This window comes from Acipenser ruthenus, chromosome 9, assembly GCF_902713425.1.
Source record: "Acipenser ruthenus chromosome 9, fAciRut3.2 maternal haplotype, whole genome shotgun sequence".
Taxonomy (NCBI): Eukaryota; Metazoa; Chordata; class Actinopteri; order Acipenseriformes; family Acipenseridae; genus Acipenser; species Acipenser ruthenus.
Genome location: NC_081197.1, coordinates 777,501 through 794,142, shown reverse-complemented (window position 1 = coordinate 794,142; position 16,642 = coordinate 777,501). Strand labels below are relative to the sequence as shown.

Sequence of the window (16,642 nt, the reverse complement as noted above, 5' to 3'; positions counted from 1 at the left end):
CTCTAAGCACTGTGTATAGTAGGAAGTGAACTCTTTATTAAAAGTACAGTCTTGTGCTAATATAGACTGAACGTCAACAGAAGCTAGTTTGTAAAATAAATATGTTTCTGTCTTTACCTAGGCTCTAGGGCAGGGGTGCACAATTCCGGTCCTGGGGGGCCGGATCCCTCCTGGCTTTAGTTCCAACTGTGTTCTAAATTAATTAATTAGACCAATAATTGGTAATAATTGGTCCAATTAAGTAATTTAGGGCAAGGTTGGAACAAAAGCCAGGAGGGACACCGGCCCTCCAGGACCGGAATTGTGTACCCCTGCTCTAGGGCAAAGTGAACTTAAAAACATGCTTATGTATAATACAAAAATAGGCTCGATACACACTTTCAGCTTTCAGTTAGCAGCTAACAGGTTTACAACTAGCCTTTCTTTCAGAACACATGCTAATTTTTTCTTCACAGATGAAAACTTAAAATGACTTTTTTTAATTCCTTATGCTTCCAACTTACCCATTAAGTACCTTTTTTTCTTTGAAAAAAAAAAAAAACTCTGAACATTACATTTAGACTTCAACTTATGAAAATGAGAGTAAGTTACCATAACAACAGAGTTAGAAAGACATTTTAAATAACTTAGATGCCAGTTAAACAAGTTTCAAACAATTACAAAGCAGCCTGTCCGCAAAGGAGGGGGTAGTGGCACTGAATGGGTTACATTTCGACTTGTCTGCACAGAGCAAAGGAGGGCGCTGTGTAACACCGCTCAGCGGGCGCTGTGTTGGGCGGGATAGCGTCAGTCAGTCAGAGATCTAACAACCTCGGTCCGCAGTCAGCCTATCAGAGCCCGGCGCACGTGACGAGCGTTCTTTGCGATGACCTCATCCCTGATGTGGGATGACGTCAAATTCAAAATGGATGGAATCACGACAGTCACACGCTCTACGGAATTCTGCAAGAAAGTCTAGCTGGTGGGGCTCGCGGGGAACGCAGACACGGCGAAAGGGTAAGCCAGGCTTGAAAATAACTTTGGGTTCAAAACGGCGAGTCTGTTACCCTGTCAGTTACTGTTTGGAATAGGCGTCCTTTCCTGACGTAACTCTGAGGTGATTTCAGCTTCTTTCTCCTCTCAGCTGCGGCTGCAGTCCCCGAGTCGGGAGCTGCGCATGCGCTCTTTCCAAAGCGACTGGGTCTGCTCCAACAGCACATGCCCAGTGCCCTAAATAGGCTTCGTTGTGACACTACGCATGTGCTTGCCAGTCAGCAGGAAGCCCAAAATAGTGCAGGACGCATGCTCTGTGCCAGTAGCTGACAGCGTAGCGTGTGTGGCTCCGCAATAGGAGTGTTACTTTGTTACACTTTTGTTTCGGGGTTCCTAAAACAGCCTCTTAAAAGTAACGCGTGGAAAGTGCAAATAGCAATAAATAAATAAAAATGCGTGTGTGTGTATGTAAACCTGGTGTGTGGTTTGCAGATTATGTAGTGTAACGTGTCGATCCTGCCTTTGCAAATGATCGTCAATATGTCGTTTTATTTCTAATTTACGAAGTAAACACGCCCTTATCTCTGCAAGTTATCCAGTCCTTGCCCTGGCGGTTCAGATTCAGTTTCGGCGGTTTACACGCTAGCATGTTGTCCTGAACTCTGGTAAACTCCTTCACAAACCACACGGGAACTGTTTTTTTTCGTGCACACAACCCTTGCAGCAGTGAATGGCTCACGTTTTAGCAAAGATATTTACACATTTGGAGCTGTGGAACTTATTTGTAGAGCCTGAGATTGATTTATCTATGTCTGTGTGTGTGTGTGTGTGTGTTTGTTTGTTTGTTTGTTTTGTTAAGCACGTATTTTGACTATAAGCGGTTTGCGGTGCCTTTGCAAGGAAGGCTCTATATAAAATACATGTGATTGATTGATTTGACTGTGTACCTGGTATTTACAAGCTCCTGAATACAGTAAACCTTTAATATATTAAAGAAATCGCTCTACAGTATACTGCATATTTCACCAATATCCTTTTATTGTTTTAATTTGGCTTTAAGAGTTTGAGACCTTTTCATTCCAATGCAATTTAAAATTTGTACATTTCTTAAAACAAGTAGGACTAAATGAGTTTTAAATGAAGTAAATGAATACACAGAAGATGTTAAGTTGTGATGAAACTTGGTAAGGACATTCTGTAACAGCATTATAATCTGAGGATAAATGAAGGCTGAGAGAGGTAGCTATCTAATGAAACTTGGTAAGGACATTCTTTAACATCATTAAAATCTGGGAATAAATGAAGGCTGAGAGAGAGGCAGCTATCTAATGAAACTTGGTAAGGACATTCTTTAACATCATTAAAATCTGGGAATAAATGAAGGCTGAGAGAGAGGTAGCTATCTAATGAAACTTGGTAAGGACATTCTGTAACAGCATTATAATCTGGGGATAAATGAAGGCTGAGAGAGAGGGGTAGCTATCTAATGAAACTTGGTAAGGGCATTCTTTAACATCATTAAAATCTGGGAATAAATGAAGGCTGAGACAGAGGTAGCTATCTAATGAAACTTGGTAAGGACATTCTGTAACAGCATTATAACCTGGGGATAAATGAAGGCTGAGAGAGAGGGGTAGCTATCTAATGACACTTGGTAAGGACATTCTTTAACAGCATTATAATCTGAGGATAAATGAAGGCTGAGAGAGGTAGCTATCTTATGAAACTTGACACAACGTCTTGATAGGATCAGAATTTGATGGTATGTACGTAGAGGTTGGTGGTCTTGCTGCCTGTCCATCTGTCTGTATTTTTACACTTTTACATATATTAAGAAAACCAGATATTGAGAATATCAGAATCTGAGGCTATACCGAGGCATCTGACCGTCTGTCTGCAGGCTGTATTATTATTATTAGTAGCAGTAGCAGTAGCAGTAGCAGTAGCAGTAGTATTTGTATGTGCATATGGTAGGAAGTTTACTTGTCTTAAATATATTTTTTAATGCAGTGTTTGTTTCATAACCACATTATTCACCACAGCTCGCACTCTTACTAAAACAGAAAGACTGTAAATGATCCCTGAGACCACTGGAGGGTCTGGGTCCTGTTCAGGATACGATGCAATGTAATTCACATTTCTTTTGCTCCTTTCATCACAAGGATCCCGAAGCACTTCTGAAAAAAAAGCAATTCAATTAAAAATAAGTCTAATACAAAATGTAATAACACAAAAAACAACAAAAAATAGATTAATTGTAAAATTAGAAGAAAATAAACCATGATAAAAAAAAGTTTATAAAAATAGAACAATTAAAAAAAAACACACAGTGTAATAAAAACACCTCAATAAAACTGGAATTCAAAAAGGATACAAAGAACACGAACAGGGAGTCTCGCACACAGACTGGCAGGGGCCACAGGAGTGCATTCCACAGGAGCGTTTGGAATGAACCTCAGGGCTGTTTCGGGAAGTTGTTGCATAAGGTTTTTTTTTTTTCTTCTTCCTTTAAGAAGAGGAAGAGATTTAAATACATGAAATATGAACTCATCTGTTATGTCAGCGACATATTGCTCACAAACAAGTTTCCAGTATTTGATCATTCTAAGGATTCTTTGGAGACCATTGTCACTGAGCCCTGACTAATGTCTAAAGGGCTGAGGTTTTTGCAAGTGTAGCCTGTGAAAATTAAGTGTGTGGCTGTATCCATCTACTGAGAGGGGGGTGATCACAGACAGCTTCAGACTGAGACACTGAATGAAGTGTGTGGCAGTATCCATCTACTGAGAGGGGGGTGATCAGAGACAGCTTCAGACTGACACTGAATGAAGTGTGTGGCAGTATCCATCTACTGAGAGGGGGGTGATCACAGACAGCTTCAGACTGAGACACTGAATGAAGTGTGTGGCAGTACCCATCTACTGAGAGGGGGGTGATCACAGACAGCTTCAGACTGAGACACTGAATGAAGTGTGTGGCAGTATCCATCTACTGAGAGAGGGGTGATCACAGACAGCTTCAGACTGAGACACTGAATGAAGTGTGTGGCAGTATCCATCTACTGAGAGGGGGGTGATCACAGACAGCTTCAGACTGAGACACTGAATGAAGTGTGTGGCAGTATCCATCTACTGAGAGGGGGGTGATCACAGACAGCTTCAGACTGAGACACTGAATGAAGTGTGTGGCAGTATCCATCTACTGAGAGGGGGGTGATCACAGACAGCTTCAGACTGAGACACTGATCGCTTCAGAACACATGTACAGCTCTGGCCAAAAGTTTTGCATCACTTAGAATTTTAGGATTGAGACATAATTTAAAAAAGTCTGAGTGATCCAGCACTAACGTTTCTACATGCTTGTCTCTTTCAGGGTGAACACCATGGAGGGGCTGACTCATTACATTAACCCAGCACATGCCGTGTCCTTGCTCAGCTCTCTAAATGAACAGCGTTTGAAAGGGAAACTCTGTGATGTTCTTCTGATCGTGGGGGATCACAAATTCCGAGCTCACAAGAGCGTCCTGGCAGGGAGCAGCGAGTATTTCCACTCACTGTTCGCCAGGGGAGACGGTGAAGCCCGGTCCGTAGTCCAGCTCGATTTCTGTGAACCAGATGCCTTTGAGGATGTGTTGAATTACATCTACTCCTCTTCCATCGTTGTTGAAAAGGACTGCCTAGCAGCGGTCCAGGAACTTGGATACAGCCTTGGGATCTCCTTTCTCACCAACATCCTGTCCAAGAAGCCACAAGCCTTGTACGCTGGCTCCAGGAGGAAGGCACCCTTCTCTGAGGAGGACAAGAGTGGTTTGCAAAAACAGAGTGTCATTGTGTGCCAGGGTCGGAGTGATAAACCACGTCCGAGTTCAGCACAAGGGAAACGGCCAAGCCCAACGCCACTGTCTGATTTAAAACAGTTTTCCACCATAAAGTGCAACAAGACATCTACTAGTCAAAACATAAGTGAATCTGGTCAAGCTTGGGCAAAAGACAGCAGTGCTTCTTCGGGTAATAACAAAGAACATGGAACTCCAGCGAGCGTCTCACCTGTCAGGAAGCCCTCCGGTGTCATTGAGGGTCTTGTCAGAATGACCAGCCCAGCCACTGTTTTGCAGATGGGGAAGCCCATCCAGACGTCGCCTATGAGGCCGCAGTTGGCCACTTCTTTCTCCTTTAACGATTCGAGAACATTGCAGGAGAGAGTGCAGCCGAACAGCACTGGCCATAGAGACCACAGAACCCTGGCGCATCATTCCAGTGTAGGACCCCATGCTTCTCCAGGAAGGCCAGGACCGGACAGACAGAGAATCGACAGGAGCGGCCCACTTGTGAAGAGTCTCTTGCGCAGGTCATTGTCTATGGATAGCCCGGTTCCTTTCCATTCCCCAGCTTTCGAATTGAAATCTATGCAAGCCCCAGAAGAAACCGTGCTTCAACCAGGGCCTGAAAAGTCTGCTGAGCACAAACACGTCAAGGAGAAGCCAAAGGTTATTCAGCCACCACACCGTAGACCTGGTGTTTTCAGCAAGCCGTCTGAAACAGAGGTCCACGTGAAAACAGAACCAAGCAGCCCACTCGCGGATCCTTCTGAGATAATAAGAGTGACCGTCGGGGATAGTTTGCTGGTAAACACGAGAGACCTGCAGATGAACACTGAGCACCTTAGAAATGTAACCAAGCACTCTTTTAAAAGGAAGTCCCGGCCAGACGGCAAGAGAATCCAGTCTAAGAAATCCAAGTACATTATCGACGATGGCGATTTCGGAATGGAACACACCAGACGTGCCACAGCTCCCCGCCATTCCGATACGGAAGGAGGTCCCGAATTAAACGAAACGAGGCAGAGCAGGATATTTAAATGCTGGAGCTGTCTGAAGATATTCAGATCCAACACTGGACTCTATCGGCACGTGAACATGTATCACAATCCCGAGAAGCCGTATTCCTGCGACATCTGCCACAAGCGTTTCCATACAAACTTTAAAGTGTGGACACACTGCCAGACTCAGCACGGCGTGGTGAAGAACCCGGCCCCTGCTTCCAGCTCTTACTCCGTCTTGGATGAAAAGTTTCAGAGGAAGCTCATAGACATCGTAAGAGAAAGGGAAATAAAGAAAGCCTTGATGGCCAAGTTGAGACGGAACAAGCAAGGACTAGGTGGCTCCCAAGCTCAGCATTTTCCCAAAAGGGGCCTGAGGCCAAAACCTAAGAACTACTTCTGTGTCTACTGTGGAAAGGTGTTCCGTTTCCACTCACAGTTCAAGCAGCACATAAAGATGCACCCTGGGGAAAAACCTGCAACAGAAGTCGATGAAGAAAGGGAAGAAGGTGGCGGTGGTGGTGGTGATCATCTGACCATAGAGCAGGAGCCGCCCAGCAGCCCCAGTCCAGGGAAAACACAAGAAATGTACCCTTGCAAACTTTGCAATGCGAAACTGCCCTCGCCAGTGGAACAGGGAGACCACGAGAGACTCTGCAGGCATGCCACCGTGTGCCCGTACTGCAATCTGAGGTTCACCACCCCAGAGTTAAAGAGAGAACACGAGGGCCAGTGTGAATACAAAAAGCTCACCTGTCTTGAATGCATGCGCACCTTTAAGTCCTCCTTCAGCATCTGGCGTCACCAGGTCGAGGTTCACAATCAAAACACGATGACCCCGAAAGAGCGCCTGTCCCTCAGTCCCGCCGATCTCAACGGGGAAACGCCCGAGGAAGCTGCGAGACTGGAACCCGAGTCTGCAGAAGCGAGGGGTGCACGCGACTCCTCGACAGTTTCCAAAGATGACCCGGTCCTCAGCGATTCTTCGGAACAGATGCATTTTGAGGACTCTGACGATTCCCTGAACGCTCCAGAGGATCTGAGCCTCTCCCGGAAGTTGGATTTGAAAATCAAAGAGGAGCCAGCGGAGGAAGCTGTGGAGGTCGTGGAGGACGACGAGGTCTCCGAGCCTGGGGTGGAACCGAAGGACGATGCCGCTGGCATGGAAGTAAACATCTGGACATGTGAGAAGTGCGGCAAGATCTTCGCTGTGCGCAACCAGCTCGAGCGTCACCAGGAGCTGCTGTGTCACATCAAGCCCTTCGTGTGTCACATCTGCAACAAGGCCTTCAGAACCAACTTCCGTCTCTGGAGCCACTTCCAATCCCACATGGCCTCCTCGGAAGAGCTGTCGTCAAAGGAAGCCGATCCACCACACCCCTCCTCTGCCTCCCCATCACCTCCCCCACCTACACCCGCACCCCCACAGCCAGTATCGCCCCCTTCCAGGGTAAAGAAACCCGAGGCGGAGAGAGCTAGGAGGGCCTCCTTCTCCTCTTTCTCCACCCCGAAGCCAAGCGATGCTGAGAAATCCGTCACCCCGCAGGAGTCGGACACTCTCTTCTACCACGCCCCTCCACTTTCGGCAATTACCTTCAAAAGACAGTTCATGTGCAAACTCTGCCACCGGACCTTCAAGACAGCCTTCAGTTTGTGGAGCCATGAACAGAGCCACACTAATGTATAACCAGGAACGATTCGGTGCAGGAATGAAAGTACTGCTCTTGCTGTGCTGAAGTCTTGCACTTGCCCATTACGACAGCACTTAGGATGAGGTGGAGCGTCACGTGGCGCAGCTAGTCATCGCAATGCTAAGGGTTAAGGGATCCCAGAGGTGTCTATAACAATGTCTCTTAATAATGCCTTGTGTGACGTTGTCTCATTGAAGGATTTGGGGATTTATAATACGTCTCTCAACATCTCTGAATATCTCAGTTGTTTCTGAGCAGTGCAGAATGGTTTTATTCAGAATATGCAGGAGTAGATATTGGATCTTAAAATAACTGGGGTTTGGTTTACAGTTGGTCATTCAAACAAAAGAAAAGTGACACGTGCAAAACCGATAATGAATCTGAATTTATTCTGCTAAGTAACATCGTAGAAGTAATTATGGCAGTAGAGCAATATCACAAGTATTGCAGCCGTGTTTGGAAAGTAGTCCTTGTCACTATCTAGAGTTGAATCACTTCTAGCAATAAGAGAACCATTCTGAAACCTCATTTTTATACCTTGTATACACATGTAGAAAAACCCCTCAATACTTTGCAGTCACAGCGGGAGAAGCTGTCACCCACAATGCTGTTGTTTTGTATTCGATGCCCAGCTCTGTGGGAGGGATGTTGGATTTGATTTGGGATTTGAAATAGGAACTTCCTGTTTGCATGCTGAGGTTGCCTGCCTCTTTCTGGTTTTCTGATGTTTGCAATCATTCTTCGTGGTTTGAATTGCAATCACTCCGCTGCTGCGCTGGTGTGCTTCACCAGAGTCAAGCAGCTGCTCTTCGCTTCAGTTTGCATGCCACGGACATGTGGAACACTGGCTACATCAGCCACGTGTCTTCTTACACGTACTGCCATACAGTGATCAGCCACGTTGGATCAAGATTCCTTTTGTATTGCTGGCAATACACTAGCTGTGCACTAGATGGGGTTGGTGCTCGACTAATATAAGGAATACATTGGCAGATCTGCCCTATGTTACATGTATCCTAATCCTCTTCGATCACTGTGTGTATAACTGAACCATGTTAAGTTTCCTATCTATATATCTATTTTACAAATACATATAGATGTTTTGGGGGTTTTTTTCTAAGTTTTGGCAGGTCAACTTTTTGAACCCCAAAACTATTTTCAGATTTCCTAAAAAATGTAATTAAGAAATCGAGAGCGAAGGTGATAGGACTAGAAGCGATGAGCAGATCCTAAACTCAGGTAAAAACACCCTTTCGATCATTTCGCCATTTTTCGGAATTTGAAAACAGTTTGTGTGAACTCTATGGACTTCAGGAAGTTCCCTGCCAAAATGCTAATTGTACACGCAGTGACTGAAGGGGATATAAAAAGTACACACAACACACACGCTCTGAGTAAGAACCTATAAGAACCACTCTGAATGATTGCTACCAGGTAAGAGGACTGGCCTTTTAAAACAAGAGAGGGAGGATGAATGTGATCCTGCTTGCTCTGGGAGTTGATTCTCACTGGAAGGCAGATTGCTGTTTAACAAAGTTAAATCACCTGGCATTTTCTGTAGATTTAGCTTGTGCTCTGCTCTGCAGTGCACACATAAATACTAAAATGCATTTGCATACTGTACAGCTTATTACTTTTCAATAGGTTACAGTTTGCTGATGCTATTGTAAAAGCCCTAGTGAATATTGTCACCAAGGAAATGTATCTTCTAGTCTGCATCATCATCATCATACACAATATATGTGCAAGTGACATAGGGTTAAAAACAAGCATCAGCAATGTGTTGCAATAGTCAGTGTTAAATCAAGGTGCAAAAGCAAGGAATATGAAACTGAAGATCTCTCCTCCTCCCTGGAACCAGTGAATTATTTCACTCTTGCATCAGCCCCTAATGAATCCCCTTGGATCTCGCACTTGTTGCCTTGTAGCCACAAAGGCTAAGCGCCTCATTATTATATCTATTTATTTATTGTTCTGTGGGCGCAGGGATATTAGTCCTTATGAAAGCCACTGTTTCATTTAAACACAGCTTCTTTATAAGCCACACTATTGAAATGTTTTGGTTCATGGAGGGCAGAGTTCTATTTTGTTACCAAAATAGGTTCAAATAAGTTCAGTATAATAGCACAAGTGCTCTTGCAGAACACACAGTCACACAACACGCGTGTGCATTGTATGTTAGTGTGTCTGTGTGTGTGCGCTCAGCTTCTCTTTAGCGCTACAGTCTCAGCATTCATGAAATAAACCTTGATAACATGCTGTACTGCTGCAGACTGCACAGTGTAACACATGACCTTGATAACATGCTGTACTGCTGCAGACTGCACAGTGTAACACATGACCTTGATAACATGCTCTACTGCTGCAGACTGCACAGTGTAACACATGACCTTGATAACATGCTCTACTGCTGCAGACTGCACAGTGTAACACATGACCTTGATAACATGGTGTACTGCTGCAGTCTGCACAGTGTAACACATGCATGTTTCTGTAAATGAAACTCTCTCATGCATCAACTCTGTTCACTTGTTCAGAGTTCTAGAACTTAACCCATTAAGTGCCATTGTCCTCATTTCAGGACAGGCTGCTTTGTCATTTATAACTGGCATCTACAGTGTATCTGTTTTATTTTCCTCTTTAACTATATTGTAATGATAACTTACTCTCATTTTGTTAACCGCAAGAGTTAAGTCTAAATGCAACGCATCAAATGACCTAAATACAGCTTGTGTTCTGATGTTTTTTTTTTGGTTGAAGACAGGTTTTAGAAATCGTTTTAAAGTGATTTGGACAGCATTCGGGTTTCCGTTTGTCTTTTTTTCCAGCAGTCCAGTAGTAATACCTTTATTATCTTTGTCTGTTTTTTTCTTTCTGTTTGAATGGTGCACCAGGGGAAATGCTTCCTTTCCATTGTTGTGTTATTCTGCCTATTTTTCATTCTAATTGCTAATTGCTAATTCTGATGCTAAATAGACTAGGGGCCGTGAAATGCTCACAGTGTTAATATATTCTTGCTTAGCTGGGACAGCTTTGTGGTGTGCTTGGCATTCAATTGATTTACAGCCAATGTTATTTTTAAATGTGCCAGCAACTCCAAAATGTACTAACTTTGCTTTTGCTAAGCATTTAAAAAAAAAAAAAAAACCTATGTAGATGAGCATGTGGAGAAAAGCACGTCAAAACTGAGAAATACTTTTTTGTTTATATATTTTAAAATGCAACTGTGTTCTTAAATATTTTTTTTTGGGGGGGGGGGGGGGGAGTGTCTCTATGGTGTATGGTAGAAAGATCTAATTCTATGTTTTGTTTTGTTTTTCCAAAGAATTGTATTTAATATTGCACAGAGAGGAAACCCTTTTGTCCTTGAATAATATTGTATATTAATGTGAGGGTTTAAATGCAGTGAAGTCCAGCCTTAGTAAACTGGGTGCTGTATCAGTACTCTTCTAACCCTGCCGAGCCCTTTGAGACTGATGGGATTGGACAGTCCTGTGGCACGGAGCTTTCTAATCAGCATGTGAAATGTATACTGGACCTTGTAGGCTTCACTGCTGACTGGTGTCAGCTTAAACATTTGGCATGTTTCCCTTTCTTGGTTACACCCTCACTGCGGTGTGAAATGTCCTTAAAGCGTACCTTAAGAACAGTGGGTCGGTCCGTGGAATACTGGAATACCAGAGCGGATTTTTGAGTTGTCCTGAAAATACATTGTGTAGAAGCTGTTGTTTTGATCACCCAGCATTGCGATTGGATGATCTATGGGTGATCCTTTGAAAACAGCCAGTCTTGCAATTGGATGATCTATGGGTGATCCTTTGAAAACAGCCAGTCTTGCGATTGGTTGATCTATGGGTGATCCTTTGAAAACAGCCAGTCTTGCGATTGGTTGATCTATGGGTGATCCTTTGAAAACAGCCAGTCTTGCGATTGGTTGATCTATGGGTGATCCTTTGAAATCAGCCAGTCTTCCACACCTGTTTAGGGTGAGGGGGGTCTAACTGTCACCACGGTTGAGATTATTAATGCAGGGCACTGTTGCGTATGAAGGTGCTGGAAATCAAGCATCTAAAGCTGGGGAACTCAAAGCCACTTTTAGGCTTGGAACTTGGTTTCAGGAGACTAAGTTTCAGGCCACTGCACGGCACACCAGGGGAGACTTGGGGTTTGATACAGCAAAGCTGCCTCAGACTAGGTAATGATTTAAACAACAATGATATTTCGATCCCCCTCCCTTTAGATCAGTCAGTGAGATCCCTTGTGCAAGGAGCTTTTAGACACGTGTAGAAAAGTAAACGACTTCCCAGGGAGCATCTCAAGATGCGTCTGCAAAGACAGCCGTCGTGTCCGCTGGTAGAAATCTCAGTCGTACAAGACGGGCAGTTGCATGAGTGCACAACCATGGAAAACTGACATCAGGAATAGGAAACACTACAAGTTAGAGGAGAGGATTGCTTAAAAAGTGAACCATTGATCTGCTTCCTGCAGCTGCTTATGAAGAGCCACAGCAGCTCCACACCTGCACAAGGGCTGCTCCCAAATAGTGGAGGGATGGAGCCGCCTGCAGAGCAGCGATGTCTGTCGTAGGTGTGCACAACACCTAATTCAACCCCACAAAACTGCCCCGCTAGCGAGTGCTCTGTGTGTCCTTCTAATGACATGAACCTGCTGTTCTGTTTCATCCTGGCATTTCATTCATGGATGAAATGTATGAACATGTTATGTTTTTTGGACACTAAAATATGCTTGCTTTAAAATCAAACCTCTCGCTTTGTTGATTAACATTTATTGCTAATTCTGATTTTTTTTTTAAAATTACATCACCAATGCGATTCTTTTTTTTTTTTAATATGCAATTTTTATATCTTGCAGGGACCATTAGCACTTATAAAAACAAACACATCTGAAAACATCACTGACTTTAAACAAGCAAACTTTTATTAAGAGGCTACCCGTTAGAGATACTAAGCACTTGTTGATTTCATGAATACTTTTTATAAAAAGCTTGTTTCAGGTTAGTTCTTGTTCACTTATACAAGTACATGCTTTGAACAATTATTAGACACTGAATGTGTTCTGCGGAGGAGTTTAATGCCATGTGTGCTAGCGTTCTGTACTCTATACTTTAGCCCCTTAGACTATTCTACATTAACAGCGCTGCAATGACCTTGCTCGTATTTGTAATGACTCGGATTGCAGTAGCGGTCCTGTTTTTTTTAAGGTATAAATTGCAGTGTTTTGTGTTAGTGCTTTTTCTACTGTACATGTCATTGGTTTCTTAGCTGCTGAAATAAAAGCCAACAAGTCACCTGTTCGTGTTTCAGTGCATTTATTCTCTTCGATCTCAGTCTACTTGGGAATGTGTCATTGTTTTTATTTCTACTGAGAGTGGATCATAGACTTACTGCTTATAAGGCCCTTCATGGTTTGGGGCCGTTATTATTTAGAGAGCAGTTGGTCCCTTGGGCTCCGAGTCGCACCTGTAGATCAGCGAAGGCTGCACTGTTGGCAGTTCCTAGAAGTCATCTACAATCAGGAGGAGCGATGGTCTTTGGTTGCTCTGCTAACTCCGTTCCAAGTCAGATCAGGAACGCTGGCACAGTCCAGTCTCTTAAATCACATGTAAAAGCATGTCTGTTTGAATCGGTTTATTCTAGAGCTGGACTGATTGGTCAGTGGCTTTTTTGAGTTTTTATCCTGCATGCAGAGTGCTATATAAAGCAAGCTGTATTGTACTGCATTGTATTGACTCCTACTGTTTGCACATTTATTTATTTATTTATTTATTTTTGTGGACAGTAAAACTAAAAAAAACTTAGTAAAGCTCTTCGAAACATTGGTCAAAGTTTCTTTCAGTTTTACTGCATGTTCTACCATTGAGTGTTTTGGATGATCCATTTCTAGGGGTTTTTAATGTAGCAGCTTTCATTTCAAATCAGATAGTTAAAGCATGAAGCGGATACAGATCTCTCTTTGAAAAGGAGGCACTGCTAATTCCCCTCCTAAAGCTGATACTAATAAAGGGCCGAGGGAATAACGTTCTGAGAATGAGTGTGTGGCTGCCAGCTTCATTACTCATCCCGTTTCCTAGTATGTGGAGGCTTGATAACTCATCTGTTCCTAGGTCAAAAACCAGACAGCAAACAATGGGTCCTACTAAATTTATTTAGTAACTTTATAAATATTGTCTGATACACATCTTAAACAGCATTGCAGTGTTACATCTCCATTCAATCATAATCATTAATATTCATAAATCCTAGAAGATAACAATGTTATTTTCTAATTTTAGGTTCTGGCTCTCCTAACCCTCTCATGCAATGTGGTGCTTCTGTAAGCTACTCTGTCAAGTCATCCTGGTCACTGCAGAACACAGGATCAGAAAGGATCTACGCAGGGATATTAACAACGCAAGCACACTTTTCAGTCCTTAAAATAAGCTTGTGTGTTGCTTGAGTCACAAGTCTCACAGATGTGCTGTTGTCTCTCAAGATACTGAATACCATCTCAGTGCACAACTACTAGGAACCCTGGCTAAGCTTAGAGGTGGACCACACTTCCACATAGAACAGGAGAACTAGGAACTGATAAATACTGCCACCTGGGGACAGCTACCATAAACTGAGGATCACGAGAAAGCCACAGCAAACACATTGCAAAATAACTGGTTGCTATGGACCACAGTGATATTTTTATAGCTGTTTTAGCTTCATGTGATGAAATGACTCAGGCCTTGGCAAAGCGACAAGAACCTAATTCTGGTGTTTTGTGGATGCTAATTTGACTCGGGGGAATCTGGAAACCTAGAAACATTTCCATTAGTTATGAAGGTCAATAAGGAAAGGTACTAAGAGATTCTGAAGCTTGCGTCAGCCTGTCCTGAAAGTAAATGGAGACATTACAAAACTAAACCCAATCCAATTCACCGCAACAAATTAAGAAGGCCATTGAAATCCCAGCTCCTGTACACTGTATTATTTTGCTGAATAGTTTTTTTCATTTTTATAATAATAAAGCATGTTCTGAAAAGCAGTTAGAAAGCACACAGGCAGTCTGTGTTTAAACTCAGCAGCAGCTGCCTGGTTGCTCATGGCTCACTGCTCCTCACAAAGCCAGTGTGTCTTTAATAAGCCTTCTCATGGTGGTGCTCACGGAGGTCCCCAGCGAGTCTGTGATCTGGTAAGTGATCTTGTACAGGTAGGGCTGCACGTCCTTCAGGCTGGTGTCAAACACGTTGTCCACCTCTGACTGCGTGGGCATCTTGGGCAGGTACTCGTGCCTGTTGATCACCTCCACAATGTTGATGACCTTCTCCCCCAGCTTCTCGCCCACCTTCTCCCGGCAGATCTGCCGCTCCTGCTCGTTGGCCAGGCTGACAACGTTCACCTTGATGCTCCACACCTCCCAGGGAATGCACTCGTCCGAGAAGGGCCAGCGGGACTTCTTCTTCTGGTAGAACTCCAGAGATATCTGCCCCACGCCGTCACTGCCAGAGTTGCATAAAGCATCCTGTAATAGAAGACACATCTATAATAACTAGATAGATAGATAGATAGATAGATAGATAGATAGATAGATAGATAGATAGATAGATAGATAGATAGATAGACTCAATACCATGATGCCTGAAGGTTCAATAGAAATGAATAGTAGATGACATCACAAACACATTAAAAGGTTTGAATAGAAATAAGTGATTGTAGGTACTGTGGCATTAAAAGCCTGCAAGTAGCTCCACTGTTTGTTTTCAAACACACTTTCCCTTGACAAAGATATGCTAAACATACCCAAACGCTGTGAAGCTGGCTCTCTTGAGCTGTTTATCAGCTTCAATCTGCTACCACATACATAGTTGCATAATTACTGCTTTTCTAATAATTTGGGGGTATGTCCTCATGGTGTATACACTGAAGCTGTGCAAGGCTGCTGTGAGACTGGCTCAGACACATTCCAAAGGTGGTTTGCAGCTCCATGATAAACGGGGACGTTACGGAAAACTCATGCAAAGTACAATGAAGCACCTTTCCCTTTCCCACAATACTAAACTGGCACAGTTTCTACTGAACCACAAAGTAGGTTAAGCCCCACACTGCTGAAGAATTAGGAGCAGTATGTGCTCGTGCATTTAAACAGCAGCTATACCACACTGTCTTTTAAGGCAGACCTCGCTTTGTGGCCTACTTATTAGTCATCTTTTTAACTTTAAGATACAAAGACGGTTCTATATTAAAATGAATGCATCCACATTGTGCTGTGCAATGGCAGTTGGGATCATCAGTGCTGAATGTTAGCACAGAGATCTCGAAGCAGTGATGACTTTGCTTTCACATTCTTTATGTTCAATAGCTACATTATCACGGGTCCCTCATCACTGCTCTGAAGATATTTTTGGTCTTTGTATTTATTTATTTTTTACTTGGGGAAGACAGCTTAGACTGCTCTTCCTGGTACATGTTTATGCCTGCGTCTGGCTCACTCACGTGTTATACCATGGAGACATTGCCCAAGTGGTACGATACCAGCAGGAAGCAAGGGTAAGCCTCCGTAGCGAATGTTATCAGTGTACTACCAATGCAGAGTGACTGGGTGGGACATGTGGAAGCAGGGTTCTCACATGACTCCATGTACACGAGGACAGTTTGGGACAGTTCAGGCTTTTCAACGCATAACGCAATGCATTCTGGTAATTGTAGTCCTGCTGTGAAATGTAGCAGAGCCAGGTGTTACGTACCAGAATGCATTGCCATGCGAGCTGAAAAGCCTGGACTGTCCTTCTGTACATGGAGTCACGTGGGAACCCTATTGGTAATTAATTTATCCCACAGGCATGTTTCTGCAACGGTGGAATGACCGGATATAACATTTCTAACTTGTACAGGTAGTCCCTAATCTTTCAGGTAAAATGTTCTGTTCTCATGATCCCTTGAAGAGGTTTACTATAGTAAGCGTTACACAGTGTAATAAAGCACTGTGAAAGCATGGTAAAGAATAGGACGTCGTTGTAAAGCCCACAGAGGCATGGCAAAACATTTTAAAACAAGACGAACCATGTTAAAGTACGGTAAATGGATCTTATAACCATGGGGTTAACAAAGTGAACATGGTAAACCTTTATAAAAGAGATGACGTATCAAATAATAAATAACTCCGTTTGCCCTGGC

General features: G+C 43.4%; 2 protein-coding genes across 4 annotated transcripts in view; one reads left to right on the top strand and one right to left on the bottom strand.

Annotated features, from left to right (window-relative positions):
• Positions 1–615: 615 nt before the first annotated feature.
• Positions 616–9,970, top strand: LOC117971243 (zinc finger and BTB domain-containing protein 21-like). Of its 2 annotated transcripts, none has more exons than XM_059030616.1 (2): positions 616–996; positions 4,345–9,970. In XM_059030616.1, the coding sequence occupies exon 2, from the start codon at positions 4,355–4,357 to the stop codon at positions 7,475–7,477; it is 3,123 nt and encodes a 1,040-aa protein (XP_058886599.1). In that variant the 5' UTR covers positions 616–996; positions 4,345–4,354; the 3' UTR covers positions 7,478–9,970. The 2 variants fall into 2 exon arrangements, with proteins under 2 accessions (XP_058886599.1, XP_058886600.1); XM_059030617.1 differs by lacking the exon at positions 616–996 and adding an exon at positions 1,572–1,637.
• Positions 9,971–12,313: 2,343 nt separating this feature from the next.
• Positions 12,314–16,642, bottom strand: part of LOC117405660 (autophagy-related protein 101) — a 5,066-nt gene continuing 737 nt past the window's right edge. For both annotated transcript variants that reach the window (XM_059030619.1, XM_059030618.1), the window contains one exon: positions 12,314–14,990. In XM_059030619.1, the coding sequence (XP_058886602.1) occupies positions 14,586–14,990 (405 nt within the window). In that variant the 3' untranslated portion in view covers positions 12,314–14,585. The remainder of the gene's footprint in view (positions 14,991–16,642) is intronic.